We start from the raw sequence: 27,772 nt of genomic DNA on the forward strand, positions 1-27,772 counted from the left end.
GACAAGACATTTGCAAACATGATTAAGAGATGAATATGCAACAAAACTAAAGAATGTCACATTTTATTATTAAGTCTTTTGACGCATACATGTTTTATTAAATAAAAAGGACAGAACTTTTACAGTTCATCCCACTATTTGATGTGAGCATAAGTATTGGAATAGTTGAATTTAAGGCAGATGTTGTCACTGCAAGACTAGGACACAGGTGCCCAAAAAGATCAGTTTATTTAACAGGCTTTAATTTCAAAAGGGTAAAAAATAAACAACAACAAAAAAACATCCAGGTATGAGGCAGCACGGAGCAGATCCAAAAGTGCCTTCTGGACAGATTCCTATAGCGAAAATCCACCAAAGCAAGGCCAAGATAAACTGACAGGGAGGTGGGGGCGCTGTTGAGGCGTGGAACTGATGGCGCACTGGCGGCAAGGCAAAGAAGAGCCGAGACAGCGATCAGATATCACGATCAAGAGAAGGGCTGGACGAGTTAGTGCTGCCTGAAAGCAGGAGGTAGAGGGAAAAAACAAAAATAACGGATGAAAACAAAACTGGCATGATCTCTGTGCAGGCAAACCATGAGACCGGGTCGGAGCTAAGATAACAGCGAGCACAACATGATGATCTGACACCGGACAGGACACATGAGGAGACTAAATAAAGAAGGAGTGATTAACATAATGCAGAGCAGGTGATTGTGGCCAATAATAAGATAATAATGGAACAAGAGGGCGGAGACAGGAACCACGATGACACAGAAGCACATGGCAAGTGTAAACAACCACACACACCACACACATACAATAAGGGAAAAAACAGACTGACCAGCCAGGGGCATGACATTACCCCCTTCCCCAGGAGCATCCTCTGGCACTCCAGATAAGAGACCTCAACGCTGTCGTTGATCAGTAACTGATCCAGAATATCCCGAGCCGAGACCCAATTCCTCTCATCTGGACCGTACAGACGTAACTTGAGCTTTACTGCCACCAGACTCAATACCTTGGTGATCTGATATGTCCCCATGAACCAGGGGGCTAACTTGCGAGAAGCCACCTGGAGAGGAAGGTCGTTGGTTGACAGCCATACTCTCTGACCACATACATAGCGGGGTGCAGGAATTTGGTGATGGTTAGCCGCTGCTTTGGTTCATCTGGAACCCCGAGCCAAGGTTTCGTCAGCCTTCCTCCAGGTGCGGCAACACAGGTGGACAAAGGCTAAGGCAGACCGAACAGCAGCATCAGGTTCCTGTAAGGGGAACATAGGAGGTTGAAAACCAATGGAGCACTGGAATGGAGACATACCTGTGGCAGCCACTGGCAAGGAGTTGTGGGCATATTCAATCCAAGATAGCTGTTGGCTCCAGCAACTCGGTTTATGGGACGTCAGGCAGTGGAGAGCTTGTTCCAGAACTTGGTTTGCGCGGTCGGACTGCCCATTGGTCTGAGGGTGAAAACCTGACGACAGACTCGTGGAGGCCCCAATCTGCCGACAGAACTCCTTCCAGAACCGGGAGACAAACTGTGGCCCCCTATCGGAAACCACATCCACCGGAAGGCCATGAATCCGGAAGATGTGGTTAACCACCACTTGAGCGGTCTCCTTGGCTGAAGGCAATTTGGGAACGGGGATGAAATGGGCTGCTTTAGAGAATTGGTCCACCACTCTCAATACTACGATGTTACCCCTCAATAGTGGAAGACAAGTGATAAAGTCAAGGGCTATGTGTAACAAGGGTGGGAGGGGATAGGCAAAGGGTGAAGCAGACCAACAGGAGGCTGATTGGAACTGTTGTTCCGGGCGTAAACTGGGCTGGCAAACACAAACTGCCTGACGTCCTGCGCCATGGATGGCTACCAGAATTGCTGGCAGATGGCAGCCGGTAATCTCTGAACCCCAGGATGACAGAATAATTTAGATGAAGGCCCCCACTGGAGGACTTCAGGGCACAACACAACCGGCACAAAAAGTCTATCCTCTGGGAACCCCCTTGGCACCTCTCTCTCTTGTATGGCCTCCAGTACTCTCTTCTCCACATCCAACAGGGACCCCACCACAATTTCTTTAGGGATAATTGTTTCATTCGATGCACCCATTCTCCTTATATCCCTGGAAAGACGGGAGAGGGGATCGAGTTTTAAATTATTTGAGCCTGGACGATACAAGAGAGAAGTTGAACCAACCAAAGAAGAGTGCCCATCAGGCTTGGCATGGACTCAACCTCTTGGCCGAACGGACGTATTCCAAATTTTTATGGTCTGTCTTAACCAAGAAGGGCTGTCCTGACCCCTCCAACCAGTGACGCCACTCACCCAAGGCCAGCCTGACAGCCAACAGCACCTGATTCCCTACATTATAATTCCGTTTTGCTGGGCTCAGGCAGTGAGAGTAGTAGGCACAGGAATGTACCATCCCATCTCTGGGGGACCTCTGAGAAAGGACCGCACCTACTCCAATCTCCGAAGCAGCCACCTCCACAATAAACTGATGTTCAGGGTCTGGAAACGAAAGAACAGGAGCAGGAATGAATGAGGACTTTCGACGCAGCTTTCGAATTCCACCTAAACTATACCTTAGTGGAGGTAAGAGCTGTCAAGGGTGCAGCAACCTAAATAAACCGCTGCAGTGCCTTGCGTGAGTCTAGAGATGGCTACAAGGCTACGGCCGTTACCTTGGTGGGATCGGCTTTGATTCTTCTCTGCTTTAACATACAGCTGGAGATTAAATCTGGAGATTGATTTGGGCAATCTAAGACTTGTCATTTCTTTGCCCTGATAAAGTCCTTGACTGAACTGGCAGGGTGTTTTGAGTCATTGTCCTGATCCAGTTTGAAGGGCATTCTAATGAGTTTGGTTGGCGCAAAACAGCCGGCACAAAAAGTCTACCCTCTGGGAACCCCCTTGGCACCTCTCTCTCTTGTATGGCCTCCATTACTCTCCTCTCCACATCCCAGGAGAGGGACCCCACCACAAGGACACCATCCCCACCAAGCTTTACGGAAGAGGTATATGTTAATCTTTGTCTCATCGGTCCATCAACTTAGTTCCCCTTCAACTCTACTGGCTCACATTTGTGAAGAATCTTGCCTTTCTATTTTTGGTGCTGATCAGAGGTTTGCATCTTGCTGTGTAGCTTCTGTAATTCTGTGTCAAATTCTCCTGCGGACTGTAGATGGACAAAGCATCACCGCAGCTTTCTGGAGGTTGTTGGTGATTTTACAGATATGTATTTTAGGGTTAATTTCTCAATTTTTTACTCTTCTGCATCCTGCTTTGTGACAATTTTGTCTTTACTGTTGCAATACTTATGGAGAGCACTGTAGGCTACATGACAGATTCTTCTCTTCAAAGTGACTCCCAGTCTACCTTGGAATGAGTAGAATCACATCGGAGCAGTTATTACAGGGTCGTTACCTGCTGATTTCTCACACAACCGGCGCCTGAAACGAGCGGATGCTGTTCTGAGCAACTCTGAATGTGTCTCAACCTGCAAACCGAAGCCCTTGCGTCACACCGAGATTCCTGGGCTGTGATTGGCTGTGATTGGCTGAGAGAGAGCACAGCGCCTGGAGCAGCCAATCAGAACGCAGTGCCTCAGGTGCCTCCATCAGCGGTCTCTTGAACTCAAACGAGGAGAGAGAGATCAACAATATTAGATCGAAACTACTGACGAATAAACATAAAGATAGAAAGACAGACGAACCTAGACGAGAAAACACATACGGGAGTTTAGCAGCACAGGTAGGAATCTGAAAGAGAATCTGGATGCACTAGATGAAAACGAACTGAAATTTTATGTCATCGGGACTTTAAACTTAAATTAAATACCTGCCTTTTTCCTCTAGTTTAACAGACATGCATCTGTTAAATAATTCAAAAACGATAATTATATATATATTATATAATAATAATATATATTATATATATATATTTCATTATTCGGCATTATAGAAAGTCGCTTGTAGTAATTATGAAGAGAGGCTTCTTTTCTAAATCTTCTCAATTAGGTTTTGAAATGCAATAGCATTAACGTACTGTTATGTAGGCTATGCATAACATACATTTTCGACAACATTGCATTAACTGCATGGCATCAATGAGATCGCTGTTGGATTTATTTATGTATTTGTTGTTTGTATCAGGCCTATTATTTTTTGTTTTTGTTTTGTTGTTCTGCATCAGATGCATTTTGAAACTCCGAGCTCTTTCTGTGATTATAGCTGCTGTGGCTCTGAGTCATGAACGAGCGCTCGATCGCGCGCTGGCTGACACACATCGGTCTGCCGCAGTACACGCGCGCGCTGGAGAAACACACCTACGGCCTCGAGGTGCACGAGATCACTTCACTCTCATAGTTCAGAAAACTATTATAACATGCGTTTGTCACATTATTATTACACATGCGGTGTTTAGTAAGTGACGGGCTACGTGGAGTAATCATTTGTCACTTATCAATACTATTGTAGATTAGTTTGTTTCTTCATCGGGTTTGAGGAAATGTAGCACTGCATCAGTGTCTCATCAATGGATGCTCTGCAGTGAATGGGTGCCGTCAGAATGAGAGTCTGATTTAAACATCACAATAATCCACAGCACTCCAGTCCATCAGTGAACATCTGGAGAAGACACAAGATGAAACACATCCAGCATTAAGATGTTTTTAACTCAAACACATAGAGTCTATAATCCAGAATAACACTTCCTCCAGTGAAAAAGTGTTCTGGTCTGAATCAGGAGAGAAATCTGCACAGATCAAGCAGCGTTTAAACAGATCTTAACAAATATGTGATGGATTTTGATTTGAGTTAAAAACATCTTAATGCTGGATTTGTTTCATCTTTTGTCTTCTCCAGATGTTAATTCAATTCAATTCAAGTTTATTTGTATAGCGCTTTTTACAATACAAATCGTTACAAAGCAACTTTACAGAAAATTGTGTTTCTACAATATTTAGTAGTATCTTATGGTGTTGACTGTCAGTTTGTGTGCGTTTGACAGGATTTTTTGAAAAAATTAATACAAGACGTAGTCAGCCAGATGAAGAACATTATTAATATTATTAATTCATAATTATTATTATATGATGCAGACACACATGTAGCAATATTTGTTAGTTCTGTTTGTTGATTCAGGGTTAGCATCATCTGAGGTCCTCTGAGGGTCAGCATCATCTCTTCTCAGGTGTTCTGGATCCAGACATTAACTGATGGACTGGAGTGCTGTGGATTATTGTGATGTTTTTATCAGCTGTTTGGACTCTAATTCTGACGGCACCCATTCACTGCAGAGCATCCACTGATGAGACACTGATGCAATGCTACATTTCTCAAAGTCTGATGAAGAAACAAACTCGGCTTCATTTTCAGCAGACTTTTATATTTGGGTGAACTTTTCTTTTAAATAGTGAAATGCTGTTATGTGTGTGTGTGTGCGTGTATATGTGTGTGTGTGTGTGTGTGTGTGTGTGTGTGTGTGCGTGTATATGTGTGTGTGTGTGTGTGTGTGTGCGTTTGTGTGTGTGTGTGTGTGTGTGTGTGCGCGTGTGCGTGTGTGTGCGTGTGTAGGGTCTGCTGTTAGTGACAGACGACGATCTTCGACTGATGGGAGTTGAAGATCCCGGTCACAGAACGATCATCACAGGTCATCTCCAGCAGCAGAGGACACAGGCTGAGAGAGGTGAGCACACACAGATGATGACGGTCTGTCTGCAGCTCTTCATGTCTGATCTCTCTCTCTCTGTCTCAGAGAACAGCTCTGCAGCGATGACTGGCACTATGAGCCGTAAGAGCTCTCTGGCCTCGTCTCCTGACCAGCTCAAAACCAGCACAGACCTCTTCCGTCACAGCATTGTGCCGCGGCTGCGTCGCCGTGACTACCACAGAGTCTCCGCCTCCTGCCTCCAGCTCCCATCCCACTGTGACGAAGACCCCGCCCCCTCCACCAAACTCAAACTCAGGTTCCCTTATGACCATCTTTAATTTATCTTTATTATTGATTAACTACACTGACACTAACCAAGTGCCAAATGCAGGTAAACCTGTCTTGTGTGAGTATAAATGACAGCATGATTTACATGCAATCTGTTGACTTGTAGTTAAACAGCAATAGATCTGTATTTGAATGCTGTCATGAGTTATCTGTGTCACCAACATATGCAGTATAATATCATCTAATATAATATGCAAATACCAATCATGAAGAGAGTTATGCTGTAAATCTCAGATTTCTGTGGCAGTTAAACTCCTGGACAAAACTAAGCCTTTCTTAAGTTGGTTTAAAACCCCTTTTCGAGATGGTCTTAATTAGCATATTCTAATGAATTCTGTCATCCAAACTAAATTCAATATAATAACATAATAACTATATGATAACTAAACAAACAATTAAGTGTTCAACTGAGTGCTTAAGACGGGAGTACTTAAAAATAGGTAATACTTTAGAATAATGGTCCATTAATGTTAGTTAGTTAACATGACCTAAGCAAGAACGACTCTTCTACAGCATTTATTAATCTTCTTAGTTAATATTAATTTCAACATTTACTAATACATTATTCAAATAAAAAGTTGTGCTTGTTAACATTAGTTAATGCACTCTGAATTAGCATGAACTAACTGTATTTTCATTAAGTAACATAATAAATGTATCTCATTGTTTGTTTATGTAAATTAATAATTTAACTAACATTAACTAATGGATCATTATTCTAAAGTTATCAAAAAAAAAAAAAAAATTATCCGTGAAGTGTTTTGTTTACATTTTCCTGAAGCAGCACTGTGACAATTTACCCCACATAATGTATCCTTCAGTAGCAAAAAAAAAAAAAAAATTAAACCGTTTTATTGCATCTACTTAAATCTTCGAGAAATACCAATAAGAAAAAAAAAAACTTGTTAACATTTTCCCTATAAAAGTGCAGGTAAGCCTTAAAGGATTGTCTTTTCCTCTACCTTTCTTATTTTATTTTATTTTTTTATAAAGTAACATATTTATTGACTTTATTATTATTATTGATTTATTGTTTGCCTTATAAAGATTCTAAAGTAGCCCCACTCACATCACATTAAACCCAGGCCAGATTCTCCTCAGTCAGTCAGCTTCATATTTCACCTGGGAATCAAACCCATGACCTCGGAATGAGTTATAGGCTCGTTACCTGTTAATAATTCACTCAACCGACGGCCTGAGACGAGCACATGCTGTTCTGAGGAACTCTGAATGTGTCTCAACCTGCTGTCCACCAAACAGTGTGAACGCGGCGTCTTGCGCAACGCGCGCGTCTCTGCTCAAACACAGCTAAACGGGGCGTCGGCGGATCAAGCCTGCACAGGACTCTCTCTCTCTCTCTCTCTCTCTCTCTCTCTCTCGGTTAGCGGGGTTCCAGGGCCGCGCGCGGCGCCAGACAGGTGAGTGCGCACGGAATGCGAGGAATGCGCGAGCGATAGCAGCGCGTGCGTGTGTGAACTCGATCCGCTGCTGAAGGAGAAACAGTGTGATCATGCTGATCTCTCGCTGAGAAACACAGCACAGGGATCTCTCTGGTTTTCAGGTAAGTGTCTGAACGCGCGATACTTGTGCTGTTTAAACTTCTGGAGCTCGAGTTTCAGATACTGTGAGAGAGTTGGCATCTGTTCTGCATTAGTGTGTTGTGTTGTTGTGAACTCCAGAGCTGTTACGCCTAGAATCCAGAAGAACGTGATAATATGGTGTTGTGATCGCATGGTGCTTTACTCCAAAATAACAGTAGATCTTCAGTTTGTTACAACGTTTGTTTGGTTATACACTTTAACTTAAGGTGTCCTTTGTTACAGTGTAATTATACATTTTAGTACTGAGTTATATTAATTAACTACATGTACTTACTATTGGCCCACGGTTAGGATTAGGGTTTGGTTCAGAGTTGCTTGCATGTGTTTATGCATAATTATTGTTTTTATAATAGTAAGTGCATGTAACAAGAGCACTTTAATATGACGTGTTTCCCATTTTTTAGTGTAGCTTCTTCTCGATCGCTGTTGTAAAAGTATGGCATGAGCTCATAGCCGGAGTGTTAATTGTTTCTGACCCGACCTTGAGTCCAGAAGATCAGGAAGGGCCCATAACATCCGTTTCGATGGCAACCAATCCCAGGACAGTCCCTGATGTCCAGAGGACACAATGCGGTGGGTTTGGCTCCGAGATGGGAAGGAAACGCCATTACAGTGATATATAAAACAGCAGTCCCTGTGTCAGTGATCTGGACAAGGGTTTGGGACGCTCAGAGCTCAGTCGGAGGGTGTGGTGCAGATTCAGAGAGAGGAAGAGGCTCTGACATGGATGTTTGCTGTAGGATCTTCATCACTGGTCATGTCTGAAGACCGTGCATCTGTTCTGATGCTGTACAGTGTTTCTGTGATGTTTTCTTCTGATGTGTCTGTGTCACCAAGGTAACAGTAGAAATAAAATAAATAAAGGCAGGACTCCACAGGTCGAAATGGCTCGTAATGTTATCAGCGCTCACCATACTTTCATCAACGGAGAAACCAAAACTTCCCTTAATCTTTTCTCCTTTGTCTAAAAACAGCTTATATTAAAGCCAGCTTCTTGATATATTATGTTTACTGTTTTGCAAGTTTTCTGTATTTATCTAATTAAATACAGACTTCTTTGCGTTCAGTTCCAGAATATTGATCTGAACACTGGATAAAGCCAAGACTAAAAATTCTTGCTTGATTTCAGTGTCACATTAGAGTTAATGTTTTTTCTCCATGAATCAACGAATACTGTTAGCAACCAGAAAATAACAAATACAGGTGCTGGCCATATAATTAGAATAACATCAATAAGTTGATTTATTTCACTAATTCCGTTCAAAAAGTGAAACTTGTATATTATATTCATTTATTTCACACAGACTGTTTCTTTCTTTTAATTTTGATGATTATATTGGACAACTAAGGAAAATCCCAAATTCAGTATCTCAGAAAATTAGAATATTGTGAAAAGGTTCAATCCTGAAGACACCTGGTGCCACACACTAATCAGCTAATTAACTCAAAACACCTGCAAAGCCTTTAAATGGTCTCTCAGTCTAGTTCTGTAGGCTACACAATCATGGGGAAGACTGCTGACCTGACAGTCACCAAAAGATGACCATTGACACCTTGCACAAGGAGGGCAAGACACAAAAGGTCATTGCTAAAGAGGCTGGCTGTTCACAGAGCTCTGTGTCCAAGCACATTAATAGAGAGGAGAAGGGAAGGAAAAGATGTGGTAGAAAAAAAGTGTACAACCAATAGAGATAACCGCACCCTGGAGATGATTGTGAAACAAAACCCATTCAAAAATGTGGGGGAGATTCACAAAGAGTGGACTGCAGCTGGAGCCAGTGCTTCAAGAACCACTACACACAGACGTATGCAAGACATGAGTTTCAGCTTCACATTCCTTGTGTCAAGACACTCTTGAACAACAGACAGCCTCAGAAGTGTCTTGCTTTTGCCTTTAATAAAAATAACATCTAAATTAACTGATTTTAATCAGATCAGAAACATCTTATAAGATTTTTTTCCACCAAATGTGTCTGTGCTTGAATCCCACTGCTGTCATTGAGTTAGATTATAACTACATTGCAAACAAACTAATAAAATGTGCGTCTTGAATGCACTAAAAATGTCTGACAAATACTGAAATGTAAATAGTACAAATGAATGTTGTATTGTTTTGTAAAGAAAGCAACACTCATTATGTGCTCTGCTCTGTTCTGCAGCAGGAGGAAGAGTGTGACGGCCTTCTTCAGTCAGGTGAGACTCATGTCCTATAGCAAATATCATTTAGCTTCATCACTGATCTTTCACCTCAGCAGAGCTTCACTGTGTTACTGTGGTGTTTCTGAAGGTGTTCTCAGGCCTGAGGGACATGGACTCTCTGAAGAAGGAGCTGGAGGAGGAACTCAAACTCAGCACTGATGATCTGAGGAGTCACGCCTGGTATCATGGACCGCTGCGGCGCGAGGTGTGTGTGTGTGTGTGTGTGTGCTGATGATCTGAGGAGTCACACCTGGTACCATGGACCGCTGCGGCACGAGGTGTGTGTGTGTGTGTGTGTGTGTGCACTGATGATCTGAGGAGTCACGCCTGGTACCATGGACCATTGCGGCGCGAGGTGTGTTTTTGTGTGTGTGTGTGTGTGTGTGTGCTGTGGTAAAAGGCAGCGTTCACCCACATTCACTCACCCTCTTGTCATCCATTTGAAGAATGTTCATGCAGCTCCTTTCACATGAAGATTCATCGCAGTCTAAAGACACATAAAAAGCAGAAAAGAGCATGTCAGAATCATAAAAGTAGCACAATTGATGCATTGTTCCCAGTCTTGTGAGGTCATATGATGTTTTAGTGTGAGGAACTGACATGAGTTCATATGTTTCCATGTTCAAGTGTCTACTTCTGTGTTCCTTGGAAAAAAATAACACAAGGACAGACTGCCATCCTAAAATTTAAAAGACATCAGTATAGTTTATTGTTTGAAGACAATTCATATTATAAATATTAACAAACATATAATTTGGAAAATATTGATCCGTATATTTTTTCCCTTCTTATCGTTATACTGTATTCTTACATTATTGTATTTTATTTATTTGTTTATATTTTATTCACTAATTTATTCATTTAATTTTTATTTATTTATTTGTTTTAATAACATTTTTATTTGTAATTATTTTAATTTCATTTTAATTAATTTATTTTATTATTATTTTTTTACTCAGGTAATTTAAATTTCATTTTTATTAGTTTTTTTTTAATGTTACGGGTTATTTTGGCTTGTTCTTTTGCTTAACTTTGATTCGTTTTAATTCTTTTAATTTATTTATTATGCATCTATTATGATTATTTTATTTTTATTTTTGTATGAAATGTGCTATGGTAAGTACTCATTTGTTGACACAGTGTTGCTGTATGTTGATGTGTCAGGGAGCAGAGCAGTTGTTCAGCAGAGACGGGGAGTTCCTGGTGCGTGACTCCAGCTCCAGCGCCGGAGAATACGTCCTGAGCTGCATGTGGAAAAATCAGCCCATGCACTTCAAAATCATCCGTGTGGTGCTGCGACCCAAACAGGTACAGCATCTCATCTCATCTCAACGTTTATTACTTCTTTTAGATGCTGAGTCTGATGTGTGTGTGCGTGTGTGTAGGGCTACACCCGGGAGCTGTTTCAGTTCGAGAACGATCAGTTCGATAATATTCCAGCGTTAATTCGCTTTCACGTCGGCGGACGGCGTCCCATCTCACATTCCACAGGAGCTGTCATCTTCCAGCCAATCACACGCACTGTGCCTCTACGCATCATCAGCGAGCGCCAGGCTGTGAGGTCATCAAGCTCCTCCCTCCTGACACGAGGTCAGAGCAAGAGGCGGAGCCTGAGCACCTCTCAGAGAGACACACTGCAAATCAACAGCAACAACCTGCTCAGGTAACACACATGTACACAGTCCATTTAGTTTCCATAGTAACAGTGTTGAGGTGTGTTTCCATAGTAACAGTGATGTGTGTGTTGTCATAGTAACAGTGATTCATGTGTAGTAAAAGTGTCGTAGTAACAGCATGTTTGTTAGGAGCGGCAGTCAGCCTGCTAATCTGGAGACAGTTGGGAGACCATCACTACAGTCTGCTCAATCTGACAGCAACCTCCGCACAGGTACACACACACACACACACACACACACACACATGTGAACATACTGAAGAACTGATCTGAGATCTGATCATCACAATGTTTGGTTGATGTCGTGCAGGGGTCCAACAGAGCTGTCCATCACAGGAGTCCAGCCCCTCCCCCGTCTCCCCGGTGTTCCGCACAGGAAGTGAGCCTGTCCTAAGCCCAGCCACTTCCTGTGCGGCTCCACCCAGCCAGTCAAGTCTCGGTGGCTGTCCTCTGCGTGGTTCTGATGGACAGCTGCATTCACGAGCACCTCCCAAACCGCTGCGGATCTCCATCGTCTTCACCCCGACTCAGCCTGATTCTGAGTCTGACTCCACCGGTCTCTATGGTGAGCTGGTGCCACAGGTGAGCGTTCAGGAGCACATGCTATTTAAAGTCAACACAACTGATTTAATTTACTTACTTAATACACTATTTATTATATCCCACAATAATATCATCAGTGGGATCATAGCAGAGTAAGTCGGAGCGTCGTGGTTTTCTCTCGCTTCAAGAGCGCTCCAGCACCACTCCATCACGAGTGCAGTTCATGCCAACGGCCCATAATATAACTGCTTATTCAGCAGCAAGATATTCAGCAACATATTTAGCTGTCTTGATAGAGAAGGATCAGTCAAATCAGAAAGAATGTGAAGGCTGTGATGACAGCCAGGAAGATGACAGGAAGATACAGTTCTCAAGGAATTTGTTTGTTCCTTCTAGACATGTATATTTTCAGCTGAAAGCATGATTTAAACAAGTACTACAACTCTCTCAATAATGCATTCAAACAAATGTAGCCTAATACAGTGCTTATTCATCTTTATCCGATTTAAAATGAGCAGAAATATGTAAGAAAAGCATTGATCCGTAGGTAAAATAACTGCAAGGAAATGCAAGGTGTCTTGGGGGAAAGCCAAATAATTTGCAAGTGAATGCAAAGTTACTTCTGGTAAAGCCATAGATCTGCCAGAAAACGCCAAGTTTCTTGGGAGAACACAAAAGTTTTAGGAGTGAACGCAATGTTTTTTGGGCAAACGTTTTGCAAGTGAATGCAAAGTTTCTTGGGAGAATGCAAAAGTATTAGGAGTGAACGCAATGTTTCTTAATTGTTTCTTCATATCGTTCCAGATCTGTATGACACATTTCTGCAAAATATAAAAAAATATATCTCTATATGTTTTTTAATGGAAGTCAATGGGGAGCAAGCAACATTATTTGTAGTATCAGATTAGAAAGTAAAACTAGTTGCAGATTGTTTCAAGTTGTTTCCAAGAAACAGAATTAGATGACGGTAACAAACTCACCTTTGACCCCATGTAGGTCCCCATCACCATGTTACCCAAAGGTCACGCGGCGCGTCTCCGCGCTCAGGAGCGATGGACCAGTCGCGCGCGCATCACTGAGACCAGCTTTGGCTTCCTGGAGGCAGAGAAGCTGGAGGAGGAACGCAGGGTGAGCAAGAGCATCCAGGAGGAGGAGCGCAGGGTGAGCAAGAGCATCCAGGAGGAGGAGCGCAGGGTGAGCAAGAGCATCCAGGAGGAGGAGCGTGATTGGCATTTCGAGTGGCCGCAGACTGAGACCACATCATGTTTCCGTCTGGATGAGTTCTGCTCGCTCATGCTGCCGGACAACAACCGTCCGCTGGATCAGAGCGTCCTGCTGAAGGTCAAAGAGCTGCTGACGCGCACCGACGCCAGGACCACCGCGCTGCACATGCTCAGCGTCAACTGCCAGGTCCTACACTCATTCACTGAAACCATTAAAGCATTTCTGCTATCTGAAGCTGAAAGAAAAGAAACTTACCTTAAACTAAACGAAAATGACAAATGTAGCATCAGCAATTAAGTAAAATATGTTTAAGGCACTATAATTAGTACTCTGTTAAATCTTTCTAACACAACATTCTTAAAACAAGATACATTTATCTGAGATCAATTTGACTAAAGATATTAAGATCTCCTGACTTGTTTTCTGAAGAACGGATCAAAATATATTTTGCTTAAAACAAGAAATAAATCTGAAAAATAAACTTGTTTTCTCTTTGAATTAAGGTTAAGGGCCAGATTTACTAAACAGGTCAAATTAGCGCTAGAGCAAAATGTAATAAAAGTACTGACGGGAGGGTAAATTCTGTGGGTAATTCATTGACAAATGTGTGCATTAAAGAACACCGACGCAAATCTACCAAGAACAGAGGAAATTACTCCTTGCTTTAATACATGCTTTTTTGTACATTAAATAATGCCGCAAATATTAGTGAATTGACAAGCGCAAATCATAGTAAATTGCGTTGCATGATTAAATTAAATACTCTCCTCCCAAAAATGAACAGATCAAAAGGGAAACTCCTTCATATTCAATACGGTGAGTCTCAAAAATAACTGTATCCATGCCTTTTCAGCGCTAATTTCCCACCATGTGTAAATCCTGACAGTAGATTTTAAATCCCAAATGAGGATTTGCGCTGACAAAAGCTGATATTAAATCTGGCCATAAGTCTATATAAGAATAAATATTTTAAGTAATTTTGCTTCTCAAGTAAGTGTATCTCGATTTGCTGGAAAACAATTTGTAGTTAATAAAAGCTACTACTGTACTACTGTGCTACTGTAATAATTTATAAAAAGTACCAAAGCAACACACTCCACACACCTCTTCACAAGCCTCTGTGTGCCTCAGGTGGCTCGAGTCACAGGGGTGACGGTGGAGCAGAAGAAGATCATGGGAGTGGAGACGGGTCTGGAGCTGATTACGCTTCCACACGGAGGCCAGCTCAGACAGGACCTGCTGGAAAGGTGAGTGCTGCCTTAATGATGCTGGTGTTGATGTCCTGTGATGTGTGATGACCTCATGCTGTGATGACCTCACCCATCAGGCATCACACTCTGGCTCTGGGTGTGGCGGTGGATCTTCTGGGCTGTACTGGGACAGTGGGTCAGCGGGCGACAGTGCTGCACAGGATCATCCAGCTTGCACAGGAGCTGCGCAGCACCACACATGACCTGTACGCCTTCTCTGCCGTCATGAAAGCACTGGAGCTGCCGCAGGTACCTCTTACAGTGGATACAAGCATTGGATAAAAACATAACAAATTCATATCACCATACTTCCCCAGTTGACTGATTACATTATGAATTAATTTTAAGTCCAATATATCCAAATGAAGCATTATCTAATCATTAATTCTACTCACTAATTTGCATTCATTTTCAGAATATTAATCGTATTGCAATGGAAATCAACAGATGCAAACAGATAGAGAGCAGTAACAAATCAGTGTATTTATGAATATATATGTATATATGAACAAATCCTTAAGTTAAAACCTGCTGAATATAGATAGGAATAACACTATGAGTTTTTTTGCTTGTAAGTGCTGCTGACTTGGAGAAAAAACTAACAACCTTTAAATATAAGCGCTTTCACCATGTTTTTTTAGGAACTAAATGTTCTATAAATTAGTGTGATTGATAAATTAACATATCCTTCAGTAAAAACCTGTGGAATAAAGATATAAATAATACTCTAAGTTTTGTTGTTTGTAAGTGCTGCTGACTTGGAGAAAAAACTCAAAAAATTTAAATATAAGCGCTTTCAGCATGTTTTTTTAGGAACGAAAATGTTCTATCAATTAGTGTGATTGATATATGAATAAATCCCTCACTTAAAATAAGCCAAATATAAATAGGAATAATACTCTAAGGTTTGTTGTTTGTAAGTGCTGCTGACTTGGAGAAAAAACTCAAAACATTTAAATATAAGCGCTTTCAGCATGTTTTTTTTTAGGAACAAAATGTTCTATAAATTAGTGTAATTGTTATATGAACAAATCCTTCAATAAAAACCTGTAGAATATAGATATAAATAATACTCTAAGTTTTGTTGTTTGTAAGTGCTGCTGACTTGGAGAAAAAACTCAAAACATTTAAATATAAGCGCTTTCAGCATGTTTTTTTAGGAACAAAATGTTCTATAAATTAGTGTGATTGATATATGAACACATCATTCAATAAAAACCTGTAGAATATAGATATAAATAATACTCTCAGTTTTGTTGTTTGTAAGTGCTGCTGACTTGGAAAAAAAAACTTACTACCTTTAAATATAAGCGCTTTCACCATGTGTTTTAGGGACGAAATGTTCTATCAATTAGTGTGATTGATAAATGAACATATCCATCAGTAAAAACCTGTGGAATAAAGATATAAATAATACTCTAAGTTTTGTTGTTTGTAAGTGCTGCTGACTTGGAGAAAAAACTCAAAAAATTTAAATATAAGCGCTTTCAGCATGTTTTTTTAGGAACGAAAATGTTCTATCAATTAGTGTGATTGATATATGAATAAATCCCTCACTTAAAATAAGCCAAATATAAATAGGAATAATACTCTAAGGTTTGTTGTTTGTAAGTGCTGCTGACTTGGAGAAAAAACTCAAAACATTTAAATATAAGCGCTTTCAGCATGTTTTTTTTTAGGAACAAAATGTTCTATAAATTAGTGTAATTGATATATGAACAAATCCTTCAATAAAAACCTGTAGAATATAGATATAAATAATACTCTAAGTTTTGTTGTTTGTAAGTGCTGCTGACTTGGAGAAAAAACTCAAAACATTTAAATATAAGCGCTTTCAGCATGTTTTTTTAGGAACAAAATGTTCTATAAATTAGTGTGATTGATATATGAACACATCATTCAATAAAAACCTGTAGAATATAGATATAAATAATACTCTCAGTTTTGTTGTTTGTAAGTGCTGCTGACTTGGAAAAAAAAAACTTACTACCTTTAAATATAAGCGCTTTCACCATGTGTTTTAGGGACGAAATGTTCTATCAATTAGTGTGATTGATAAATGAACATATCCATCAGTAAAAACCTGTGGAATAAAGATATAAATAATACTCTAAGTTTTGTTGTTTGTAAGTGCTGCTAAAATGGAGAAAAAACTCAAAACCTTTAAATATAAGCACTTTCACCATGTTTTTTTAGGAACAAAATGTTCTATAAATTAGTGTGATTGATATATGAACAGATCCTTCAGTAAAAGTAAAAACCTGTAGAATATAGATATAAATAATACTCTAAGTTTTGTTGTTTGTAAGTGCTGCTAAAGTGGAGAAAAAACTCACAACCTTTAAATATAAGCACTTTCACCATGTTTTTTTTAGGAACAAAATGTTCTATAAATTAGTGTGATTGATAAATGAACAAATCCTTCAGTAAAAATCTGTAGAATATAGATATAAATAATATTCTAAGTTTTGTTGCAAATAAGTGCTGCTGAAGTGGACAAAAAAACTCAAAACCTTTAAATATAAGTGCTTTCACCATGTCTTTTTTTTTTAAAGAATAAGATGTTGTATAAATTAGTGTGATTGATATATGAAGAAATCCTTCAGTACAAATAGGCCAAATATAGATAGGAATAATACTCTAAGTTTTGTTGTATGTAAGTGCTGCTGAAGTGGAGAAATTCACAACATTTAAATATAAGCTTTTTTACCATGTTTTTTTAAGAATAAAAAGTTGTATACATCAGGTGTGAATAATATATGAACAAATCCTTCAGTAAAGTCCTGCAGAATATAGATAGGAATATTACTCTAAGTTTTGGTGTTTGTAAGTGCTACTGGAGTGGAGAAAAAATGTTTACAAGATGTATTGCAATTGAAATCTACAGATGCAAATAGATATATAAGCAGTAATAAATCAGTGTGAATGATACATGTACAAATCCTTAAGTACAAACCTGTGGAATATTAGTTCAAAGACTCACAAAATTTAAATATAAGTGATTTCACCATGTTTTACGAATAAAAGGTACAGTATAAATCAGCACAAATTATGTTCTTTCTATCATTTTAATGATATGATAGGTGGTGAGGTTGGAGATGACGTGGAGAGCGCTGAGACGCAATCACACCGACAGCGCTGTGACATTCGAGAAGAGTCTCAAACCCTTCATGAAGTCCCTGAATGAAGGCGAGGGTGAGGGTAATGGTGAGTGTTTGTCACGAGCGGACTGTGTCTGGTGTTGATGCTGATGCTGGGTGAGTTTCCAGCAAGTGTTGTGTGTGGTAGATATCGTGGTGTCGGGGCCGCTGTCACTGCCGCACATGGTGCCTCTGCTGAAGCTGATGGAGGGCGAGGACAGCGTGGAGTCCACAGACAGAGGCTGCCAGCTGCTCTACAACCTGCTGCAGTCCGCACGCAACGCTGCGCTACACGCTAACGACTGCACACAACACGCTCTCAGCCTGCTCTCCGGTAAGCTTCTGTCACAAATTACTAGCAAATTTCACAAATAATTTAAAGAAATGGCAAGTGCGACATTGAAATATATATTACATTTTAGAAAGTTGAAAGACTCAAATAGTGTTTTCTTAAAAAAAAACACATTTAAGTTATCTTTCTTAATAATTAGCATATTCATGACATAATTTGAGCTATATGTACAACTCAAAGAGTTCTGTTCACTCAAAAGCTACAGAATGTTTTTCTTCTTTTTTTGTTTTGTATGTTTATTAACGGCAAAATGTTTAAATATTGCCATAATGGCTACTTGTCACAAACATTTGAAGAAACAAGTTACAAAACTTAGGCTAATACGCCTTATCATTGAATGAGACTATGCTTTGTTTTAAGCTATATTTACACATAAAATGATCAGAGAGAAAGTTAGAAGGATCAGAATGTCTTTATATATATTTTTGTTTTTTATGCTTGTTAATCACCACAAATAGCTAAATATGTTTAAATATAGCCAAAATAGCTCCTTATTGCAAAAAGGTTACAGTAAGTTAACAGTAAGAAAGTCACTAAGTGCATAGTCATGATGGCATTGCTTTATATTTGCATTTGATCCAGCTCTAAATGTAAAATGTTGAGAGAAAGTTAGCAGTGACAGAATCTTTCTTTTCTTTTGATTTGTATGTTTGCAAAAAAAAGTAACCAAATGTGTTTAAATATAGCACAAATACATTTAAGGTTGCAACAATGAGAAAGTCACTAAATTTGGGGACAACTTCCCCAAACTGACAAACACTGACAAAGCATTCTGAGGATCTGATTGGATGACTGACCTGTCACTCTCTGTCTCCAGCCGGATGGGAGCCAATCCCAGAGCTGCTGGAGATGTTTCAGACAGAGTTCGCCCTTCGGCTCTTCTGGGGACAAATGGGCTCCAAGGCCGACCGCAAGGAGCGCTACGCCAAATTCGACAGGATCCTCACGGTCCTCTCCAACAAACTGGAACCTGACGGGAGCTCTGAGGTTTGACCTCTTCAGCGTCCTCTGCTGGTGGCTGATGATATGGCCATCTGAACGACCCCACATCTGAGTTTAATATTCCTGTCATTTATTGTGTACTCAGATTACAATAACTGATCAAAAAGACCAGAAAGACTCTCCAGGCTACAGCACAATCAAATTCTAAAGGACTTTCAGACACGATGCTGCTGTAAAGATGAAGTGTGTCGATTCTCTGACACTAGTGACCCAGCCGTGTTTTATAAAATAGTTATTGACTCTTCCGTGACACACTTCACCTTCAGTTTGTTTACAGTGATGATGATGATGATGATGATGATGACGTTTAAAGCTGTGATTGTTCACACTTGAGTAATATGCCAAATCTTTTTGGATAACTTCAGAGGCATGTTTTTCCTCAACTGAAACTTTTTGTGACCGTTTATATGGAAAGAATATATTTAGTTTTTTTTATGGATTAAAATGTAAATTAATATATCAAAGCGAGTCTGTTTAGTTCACTTTTACCATGAAACGCCATCGCTACCTGATTTACTTTCAAATTGTAGTCAGGATTTGGTAAACAGCTGATTCAATGAGGTGAAAAGGGGCAGGATGGGACTGAATAAAGGCAATAGTGAAAGAAAAAATAAGGGAAGAAAAATAATATTGGTTGAGCAAGTTAATACATTTTGGTGTAATAATAATGTAATGTGCACCAATGCATTCTCACACAGAGGAAGCCCTGGAATATGAACAAGTAAATAGAGCGAATTTGGTTTCACTTTAAATGAAAGTATTGTCAGATTGTTTTATAACTGTTGTGTGCAGCCAGCAGAGGGAGACAAACACCAAATCACCAAAACACTTCCTGTACATCTGAAATCTACAAACACCATCATGTCTGATCTGACATGATGAAGACAGTTCCGTGTTTCAAACAATCTTGAGTTTAAAATCAAAACCTTAAATACCTTAAGAGCTATTCATACCAAGAACAACAACTGTGAAGGTGCACTGATCCTTCCAGTACAATGAGAACGAGATAACGCTGAGGAAAGACAGTTGGAATCACTTCCAGAAGCTTTCGTCCAGCTGATAGATATAAAAAATATATAAAGACCTCTCCAGACTTAATAAACATAACCCTTATAAATGGGAAACAATCTGAACATGCGTTAAAGGGATAATTCACTCAAAAATAAACATTTAGTCATCATTTACATTTTTGGACCACAAATGGAGAAATGTAAAGAAATGTCCCATGCAACAGAAGTTATTTATTCCAAGTGTTCCTGGGGGTTTATGATCAGACTGGAATCGAATATATTATTTGATGAATTTGACTTGGTGTTTATGCACAGCTGCTAGAGTATTTAAAGTGACAGATGCACTATTAATTAAAATAATATCAGCGTTTGGTGTGGACAATGATATAGATACTATTCAAATGATCGTTTTGGGGTTGCACGGATCTGTAAAATAAATACGCTAATCATTCAACACACAGTTGGACAAACTTAACTGTATTTATGCTTCATGAAGTTACAACAATGAGATACGAAGGCTTCTACATGCAATAATCACAACAGTAAAAAAAAAGAGAGCGGAAAATCCATTTTAAAACTACATATGTGCAGAAAATCACCAGAAGCGGCATAATGCATACTGACAGAATAGAAAGAGCTCTAAAAGTGTAGCATAAAAGTAAATCACTTCCCATGAGATAAAAACACCAGAGCTGATGGAGTCAGATGAGCACAGCTCACACTCCTGAGAAACACACGGTCAGATGTTTTCTAGATGATCTGGATGTAGGAGGCCGGCACGTATCCCACGTCTCCACCGGACCTCTGAACTCTGACCCAGCCGTCGCCCTGATCCTCCTGCATCAGACTCAGCTGCTCGCCCACACGCATGGACACGGCACCCTCGCTGCTGCCTGAGACACACACACACACACACATGCTCACCGGACCGATCTCAGCCTTCACTGATCACTGAAGGAGTGCAGACAAGAGAGCAGCTCACCATCGAAGTCATAGAGAGCTGTGCACTGACCGATGGGCACGTCTACGTCAAAGTCCTCATCAAACTCACACTTGTAGATGTTATCTGTCGGAGACATGCTGGACTCGCTCAGCACGCTGATGTTCTCTGAACTACACACACATTAGACTGGTTAAAACAAACAGATGACGGCTCAAACCCACGATCTTCAGAGAGTTCGGTGATCTGGCCCTGAGAATGTTTCCACAACACACACACACACACACACACACACACGTTTGCTGATGTACTGACCTGGCAGGATTGTGTTGCAGCGTCCCACCGCCGGCTTCAGTGAGCTGAACCTGCAGAACACACCTGTGTTTACATGTGTGTAAATGCTATGCATGTGTGTGCGTGTGTGTGTGTGAGTGTGTGTGTGTACCTGGTATTTACTGAGCTCTCCTCTCAGTCTGGCGATGTTATGAGCCAGCTGTGTGATCTGAGGCTGAAGGCTGGACGGATCTCCAAGCTGAGAGTTCTGCTCGTAAACCCCCTTCATCCTCATCAGTGCATCACTAACAGACAGACAGAGGGAAGAGTTTTATTCTCTGTTTGACGTGATGGTGTGTGAGACTGGTGCTGATGTACCTCTTCTCCGTCTCTCTCTGAAGCTCCTTCTGGATGTCATCGATCTTCTCCTGCAGACGACGACTCTTCTGATCCGGAGGGAGACGAGAGAGATCCTCCGGCAAAGATGGCTTCACACACACACACACACACACATCAATACTCCACACACTCAACACTCGGACTGACTGCTAGTACGTAACATTAGCAAAGATTCGGAGTATGTTAGTATACTTTAATCTTACATCAACCCTTCAAACCTCCCAGAACAGAAGTTAGTATGAAAGTTATGGATTGTTTGTGACACATCTGTTTGCAGATTTCAAGCACAAATTAGTTTGACTACACCGTCACCAACTGGATTCATATCACAAGAATCAAATGAAAAATGAAGCTGCTCACCATGTTTTTATCCGGAGACGTCACCTGAAAATATTTGCATTCACAAACGTAACTACACATATATTTACATATACATACATCATATATTCACACATACACTGAACATGTCATGATTTCACTGGGTGTGCTGTGTATCTGTGGCCGGTGTGATGATGATGGTTTACAGTCATTACTGCAGTGCTCCAGGTGTGTGTGTGTGTGTGTGTGTACCTTGTGTTTCTTGTTGAAGAGCTGTTTGATGCGCACTTTCGGCAGGTGTGTGGTGTTGTTGTCAGATACAGCAGGTCTGACTCCCTGACTGTAATCCTCAAACTCCACGTCAGCAGGAGGCACTGCGCCCGATTTATACTGCTCTATGAGAGCCAAAGCCTCCTACACACACACACACACACACACACACACACACACAAACACAAACACACCTCATCAGTGCTGCAAAAGGGGAGATCATATGACATTTTCACTTATAATAGGCAGTTGGTAATGTGCTGTCTGAGTCTGAAACTCATCCAGAATGTCAGTTTGCAGTTGGTTTCTACCGAGCACCAACCTCAAAACAAGGAAGTGACTAAAACTGTAAATCATCGACTAGCCGCTTGAGGCTGGCTGCAGAAGAGAGTCAGTCCCATAGACTCCCCATGTTAAAATGACAACTTTACAGCAAAAAAAACATGTTTACAGGTTAAAAAAATAATTTTGGTCTATATATCTAATTTTGCCCTTCATGACAACTGTGTGTGAGGTAAATCTTTTTATAACTCATCCGTTTAAATTATATTTAGCCTATATTAAGTTCTGCATAATTAAGGGTGTGGCCACTTGAGTGACAGGTGGATTGCTGATGCTGACACTGCCGTTGAGCTAAGATCCCGCCTTTTTGCCCATTTTCAGTTGTCCGGGAGAGTTGCGCGGTGACACGCTGCCAAGATGTCGATGGCCGGCTCCGCCCACTTTGATCTTCAAAAACACTCTTCAGGAGTCTACGGGTGACGTCGCGGACACTAGGTGTTTTTATACACTCTGTGGTTTCTACGTAGATAGTTAACTATATGAATAAGACCATCTCCTAGCTGTTTACAGTTATATTCACTCATCTTGTGTCAATGCCCCACAGAAGAGAGGGGCGGGGTCAGCAGAGCTCATTAGCATTTAAAAAGACATGCACTGAAATGGGTCGCTGTGAACAAAGCAGTTTTTGACAGGGTAAAAAGAGTTGTTTTTCACAACCATAGAGGAATTTAAACCAAAGTATGAAATATATATGAAGACTCTAAAGAATCATACCAACTTGTGGAAAATGGGCATCCGATGTCCCCATATCAGAGATTTACATGAGCTGTGAAGAAGCAATATCTGAGCAATACCAGTTTCATTTAGAGGTTTGTAATTTTTAGATGCCATACTCATGCTCAAAAAACCACGTCCAAAATGTATAATGCAATGTATTTTCATGTATAATTTCTGTATTATAATTTTATTGTTAATTATTGTTTAGAAAGTATTTTGTACATTGTGTTTTTTTCTGTACTGTATGTTAGATGCATTTATTTAAAATGAAATTATTGTTATCAAAAAACTAATTTTCATATCTTTTTTTAACACAGTTTTTATTTCATAATTTCTTCACTTCTTGAAAAGTCCTGATCTAGGTAAATGCAACACCCTGTACAGGAAGATGAAGATCCCTCTCCAGTGTACACACAAGGATGTACGTCACATGACCACCTAACACATTCCTGAACTGTCAGTGTTCATCAGCGTCTGATCTGTCCATGCAAACTGCAAGGAAATCTGATGTGTGTGTGTGTGTGCACCTGTTTCTCATTGATGTTCCTCCCGGTGGAGATGATGGCGTCCAGACACTGGTTGATGTTGGGCAGGAGGTTCTTCTCTGATTCAGAGAACTGCACGTAGCCGTTAGCTAACAGTCTGATGCGCCGCTCCTCCATCTCCTGCAGCTTCTGTGAGCGACAGACAGACAGACAGGAAGTAGAGCTGGTCACATTACAGTCAGGCTGATTATCTGTCTGATGAGAGCAGAGCATGACGCACCTTGTACGCAGACGGGATCTCTGAGTGGTAGAAGTTGTTCTGTTCCTGGTTGTATTTCTGCAACTGTGAAGCGTACTCGTTCTTACACTCGTCAGCTAAGTGCACGCGGAAGTGAGCGTGCTGTTTGGCCTAAACACACACACACACAGAGCGCGTGTTACCCATGATGCCTGAAGAGTGTGTGTGTGTGTGTGTGTGCTGAAGGAGCCTGTACCTTCTCCACGTCTGCTTTGGTGGAGCTGACCTCCTGCTGGACTCTCTCCGTCTGCTGATTGGCCTTCTCTGCTTCTCTCCACTCCTTCTCAAAGCGCTTCTTACTCTGGAGGGAACACAATCAACACCAGTCAGCAGTAATGAGATTCAGCTCTTCACCCACAGGACACGGCTTCAGATTTTATAGCTCATTTATTACTTCAAACAAACAGTATATAAAAATCCTTCAGTCAGGATTAGATCAGGTGCTGAGATCAAGTTAATGCTCAGTTTATTTTAATTAATGTGGTTAGTTTTAGTTCAAAACAATAACCATGTACAAAACTAAACTGCAATTAGCTGAAAACAAACCAAAATCATAAAGAAAATCTGAAAAAGCTATAATAACTGTGCTTGACGCGGACTCACAGTCTCCAGCAGTTTGTAGCTGCTGTCCAGGTTCTGCTGAGCCTTCTTCACCTCACAGAGATGCTGCAGCACAGGAGACACATTCACAGTCAAACACACATCTAAACGAAGAGAAGAGGAGAGGAGAGAAGAGAAGAGAAGAGAAGAGAAGAGAAGAGAAGAGAAGAGAAGAGAGGAGAGGAGGAGAGGAGAGGAGGAGAGGAGAGCAGAGGAGAGCAGAGGAGAGGAGAGGAGAGGAGGAGAGCGCTCTGTGTGCTCGCTCACGTTCTTGCGCTCCTGTCTCAGCTCCTGCAGGGTTCTGCTGAGCTCCACACAGATTTTCAGCGTCATGATCTCGGACAGCTGCTCTCTCTGAGCCGCGTAGTTGTTCAGCTCGTTCAGCACATCCTGAAACGGCTGCTGATTGGTCAACCTGCGGAGACACGGTCAACAACACCAGCACATTCAGAGCTGAGCGGCACACACACGACACGAGGAGAAACACACACACCGAGAGATCTTCTGAGAACCTCAAGTTAGGAAAACTATGTTCTTAGAATGTTCAAAACATTCCGTTTTTAATATGCTCTAACAACATTCTTTTATTGGTTATGTAAACATTATACTACTTTCATTTACAAACATTATGAGAACTGTGCTCTCTGAAACAAAGAGTAAGAAGTTATGTTTAAGAAACATTAGACGGATGTCCAGCTGATATGTTTGAGAATAGACACTTCAGGAATGAGGTCTTTGTGCTAAAGATTTGAGAGCATTACTAAAGAGCAGATCGCTCTGAACAAGATCAAGGTTTAATATTCTAACCGACTCACTTTGTGTCCTGCTCTTCTTTGACGCCTCGTCTGGAATATTTCTTGGAGAGGTTCCTTCAGGGAAACACACACACACACACACACACACACACACACACACACACAGGTTAACAGGTTAAACCCAGGAGAAACATGCTCACCCAGACCACCAGTGGCCTTCAGGAACACAAGATCACACACCACTTCAACAACTCACTGTGTGCATGGAGAAATGTACAAGTATATACTGGCAGTTTTTACAAACACTGAGTCGACAAACAAAATGATGGGAGTTTAAGTCTGTAGAAAAACTTACAGAAAAATATTTAAAAAGAAAAAAAAATATTTTTTTTTTAAAGATTTTGCTAAAATGTTATAATACAAATACATTCTTCAAATAAATAAAAATAAAAATGAATTGAAATAAAACTTATGTAAAAAATAATTATCTAACACTACAGAACTATAGTGAGTAAAAAAAAAACCCTACATATATTTCTAATATAAAGGTTTCTACAGTTTTAATTGGGTCTTTATCGTTCTTGTTTTAATTTCAGGATGGGGGTCTCTCGAGTGGAGAGGGTCTTATTCAGGGGTTCGGGGCAGACCGGAGGCGTGCACACACACACCTGAGCTGTTTGGCGTAGTTCTGCTCGATCTCGGCTCGGTCTTTGACAAACTTCACGTATCGCTCCAGCAGATCCAGTCCATTCTGAGTGTGTCTCTCGATCACGTCGTGCTGGTCCTGCAGACAGACCAGACTTCTGAGAGAGTGTGTGTGTGTGTGTGTGTGTGAGGTATGTAAGACATTCTCAGCTCTCACAGGTGTGGTGCATCGAGTGTGTCGCTCTCTTCCCACATGTACCTCTCAAACTAGCTTGACAGGTCGATCTTCTTCACACTTGCAGTGACAAGACAACCTGAAGGCCTCAGCTTAAATTCATGCAACTTCTATTTTTTCAAAAGAGCCAACTATAAATATTATAACCTAACTCAAATGGTTCAGTAGGCACACACACACACACACACACACACCACTGTATCTTAGCCTTAGCTGAGTCTGTATTAAAGCTCTTGTTCATCAGACACCCATCTATGTAAACAGGTAAGTGTGTGTGTGTGTGTGTGTGTGTGTGTGTGCTCACTGATCTACTTCTGTTGGTCGAGAAATTATTCCAAAGCAATGGAGATGAGAAACAGTTTATTTGATCTTTACTGCCTTTCACAGATGAGCAGACACTAGTTCCTTAAACCAGTTTAACCTGAAGAAAACCCGAGACAGTGAAAGTAAATCTCAGACACGGTCACGTGACTTAAAGAATGAATACTAGTACCAATATAGGTAAACATAAAAAAAGGATCGCTGTAGAGACACTTAATTTATTCCTAGACGTTTAAAATAAGAAATGCAGTCTGTACTTTTTTTATGCAAACATCAAGCACGCATTTATCATTTAATGATTATATTTTTATTTAAATTGTGAATGGTTTCAGTATAAATACCACACTTTCAGGGTCACAATGGCTTAATAAAAAAAAAAAAAAAAAAACTAATCTACATCAAAATCGGTGTCGTTTCATTTTTTATTTCAAATAAATAGTTTATTAGTTCATGTGTGCATTGTTGGTGAAAGGTCGGTTTCACCTACTGCTTTATGTCAGTGTACATTAAATATGAATAAATGCGTTTATGTAATTAGACATAATTTCGGACAAGTAAACTATACTTTCTAAATGATAAAACGAGCTGAATCATGACTGGACTTCACTTTAAATGATGTCCGCGGAATAATACTCAAAGCGTCAGGATAAATCTGAAGGTGAAATAAACTTGATAAGAATAAACTTACCCACAGATCTGAACCCCAATCCATGATCTCTGAGAGCTGAAGAAGAAAACCACTGCAGCCTGTCAAATAACTCAAGACATCAACCTCGAGGACGTTTGTTTTAACTCAAAGCCTTTCCATAAATAACCGCGTCTTTCGGGTGAGGAGACTCTGTTTCGTTTCCTCCCGGTAAAGATCCTGACAGTGAAGAGAACATGAGATTACTGTGAGCTGTCAGCACGATCGAGTTTCACCTCAGCACACCTGTTCACAGGTGACTCCTCTCACTGTGCTTCAGTGCTCGCTTACACTCGATGGACTTATGACAAAGGACTATTATGCCATTACAAACTTCATTAAGAAATACAATTAAAAATGTAAGTTATTTATGCTCATATGCTGACAGTGGCGTTTGTGTTCAGGTTTGTTATAATACTACACTGACATCTACTGGATCAAATAAGTTAATACAAATAGCTGTTAATTAAAACGAGATCAAAATGAGCCAATCACAGTCGTTTGATCTC

General features: G+C 40.5%; 2 protein-coding genes across 5 annotated transcripts; one reads left to right on the plus strand and one right to left on the minus strand.

Moving 5' to 3' along the window:
- Window positions 1-3,631: 3,631 nt before the first annotated feature.
- Window positions 3,632-19,434, plus strand: sh2d3a (SH2 domain containing 3A). Of its 4 annotated transcripts, XM_052546657.1 has the most exons (16): window positions 3,632-3,737; window positions 4,217-4,324; window positions 5,561-5,672; window positions 5,742-5,952; window positions 9,745-9,778; window positions 9,873-9,989; window positions 10,949-11,092; window positions 11,170-11,447; window positions 11,590-11,672; window positions 11,770-12,041; window positions 12,999-13,412; window positions 14,358-14,473; window positions 14,554-14,725; window positions 17,560-17,683; window positions 17,765-17,950; window positions 18,786-19,434. In XM_052546657.1, the coding sequence occupies exons 2-16, from the start codon at window positions 4,235-4,237 to the stop codon at window positions 18,959-18,961; spliced, it is 2,529 nt and encodes an 842-aa protein (XP_052402617.1). In that variant the 5' UTR covers window positions 3,632-3,737; window positions 4,217-4,234; the 3' UTR covers window positions 18,962-19,434. The 4 variants fall into 4 exon arrangements, with proteins under 4 accessions (XP_052402617.1, XP_052402616.1, XP_052402619.1 ...); XM_052546656.1 differs by having other exon boundaries at window positions 5,561-5,952; XM_052546659.1 differs by lacking the exons at window positions 3,632-3,737; window positions 4,217-4,324; window positions 5,561-5,672; window positions 5,742-5,952 and adding an exon at window positions 7,160-7,402.
- A 995-nt stretch (window positions 19,435-20,429) lies between these two features.
- On the minus strand, window positions 20,430-27,652 carry trip10b (thyroid hormone receptor interactor 10b). The gene is made up of 15 exons (XM_052546806.1): window positions 27,267-27,652; window positions 26,046-26,161; window positions 25,438-25,491; window positions 24,890-25,037; window positions 24,626-24,688; window positions 24,219-24,323; window positions 24,005-24,133; window positions 23,767-23,913; window positions 22,163-22,324; window positions 21,953-21,976; window positions 21,572-21,681; window positions 21,366-21,498; window positions 21,236-21,285; window positions 20,963-21,093; window positions 20,430-20,873 (listed from the first exon to the last, which is right to left on the minus strand). Exons 1-15 carry the CDS (start codon window positions 27,288-27,290, stop codon window positions 20,731-20,733), a joined length of 1,539 nt encoding a protein of 512 aa, XP_052402766.1. The 5' UTR covers window positions 27,291-27,652; the 3' UTR covers window positions 20,430-20,730.
- Window positions 27,653-27,772: the final 120 nt, after the last annotated feature.

This window comes from Carassius gibelio, chromosome B1, assembly GCF_023724105.1.
Source record: "Carassius gibelio isolate Cgi1373 ecotype wild population from Czech Republic chromosome B1, carGib1.2-hapl.c, whole genome shotgun sequence".
NCBI classification, from domain to species: Eukaryota; Metazoa; Chordata; class Actinopteri; order Cypriniformes; family Cyprinidae; genus Carassius; species Carassius gibelio.